This window comes from Ceratina calcarata, unplaced genomic scaffold (genome assembly GCF_001652005.2).
Source record: "Ceratina calcarata isolate Rehan_Ccalc_2016 unplaced genomic scaffold, ASM165200v1 scaffold349.2, whole genome shotgun sequence".
Lineage (NCBI taxonomy): Eukaryota > Metazoa > Arthropoda > Insecta > Hymenoptera > Apidae > Ceratina > Ceratina calcarata.
This window is the reverse complement of record NW_017157822.1, coordinates 53,967-55,196: the sequence shown is the minus strand read 5'-3', so window position 1 is coordinate 55,196 and position 1,230 is coordinate 53,967. Positions and strand designations below refer to the sequence as shown.

The 1,230-nt window shown below is 36.3% G+C and overlaps 1 protein-coding gene across 1 annotated transcript in view; it reads right to left on the bottom strand.

Moving 5' to 3' along the window:
- LOC108625154 (actin cytoskeleton-regulatory complex protein PAN1) overlaps positions 1-611 on the bottom strand; it is a 9,615-nt gene extending 9,004 nt beyond the window's left edge. Inside the window, exon 1 of the mRNA XM_018024925.2 lies at positions 414-611. Within this exon, the coding sequence (XP_017880414.1) occupies positions 414-596 (183 nt within the window). The 5' untranslated portion in view covers positions 597-611. The remainder of the gene's footprint in view (positions 1-413) is intronic.
- Between the last annotated feature and the right edge of the window lie 619 nt (positions 612-1,230).

The window sequence follows — 1,230 nt, the reverse complement described above, 5'->3', positions numbered from 1 at the left end:
TATATTTTTTTTATCATCATATGTTGGGACATGAGAGAGCAATTTGAAAATTACTAAATGATCGCTAGTAGTGAAAGGACACCACCCAGTGATTAGATTTCTCGATTCATCACGGTTCATTGAACATCGCCTTCGGCTATTACGTATAATAAGATTTTAATCTGGCACAAAAAGTAAAAAAAAGCTTGTCGAGTATGACAGACATTTATAAACAATTTTTGCACTAAAATTAATTAATCTGAGCCAAGCTTTTTTATTAATATAAAAATCGCTGCCACGGATGTTTAGAAAAAATGTGTTAAGGGTGGCATGGGTGGCCACCCCTACGGCGAGCGTTCGTAGCGTCCCGGAACCGGAGGCTTTTGTCAATGGGTGACGGATGGAGAAAAAAAAAGGTGAATTTGGGTACTCACGATCACCGCGACGCGCATGGCCGTGTCCCGTGTGTCTCGTGTCGCAATGGTGGTCACGCTGGGTGTGGTGCCGGCGCGTTTATGCCTCACACTACCGCGAACGACTCCCCGTCTCCGTGTTCTTATACCTATATCCCCGTTTAAATTCCTATGGTACGAGCGACACGCAGGCCAACTTTCCATCGGCCAGCAAGAATTGTGTTCAGATCGGCACAATACCGGTATACGTGGTTCTCGAAACACTTAATTGTAAGTCCCGCCGGGCCATCGCAGAGATGCTCTGATATGGCGAATAAATTTCATCATCGAAGATGTTACATGCCATGGTTTGTGATAATTTTATTTTTAATTTTATTTTTTTTTATTATTTTATTCTCGATGAAAATGAGAGATGTTACATGTATGATTTTAATAGTGTTCTTCTTTATTATTTTATTTTAGATGAATAGACATTATTTAAGACTTTTTTTTATTAATTATTAATTAACATTTAAATCAACTGTGAATATTTATGATATTCTAATCGACAGGTATATTTATTATATTATAATGTGAATTATTTATGATATAATGTTATTCAGGAAATAAGCTGCAAACTTGACTGTTCACCGAAGCAACTTATTACGTTTAGAGAGAGTGGAGTGGTCCTAGTAGTGCAGTATCTAAACTTGTAGCAGACGTGGTGTCAAAAATAAAAGTTAATATTACATAGCTAGTTACCTAAGCATTACATTTGTCGCGTTTCTCTTGACTCAAATTACTTAATATTTAAATAATTGATTAAATAAGACAAATTTTTAATACATCACGTTTTTAA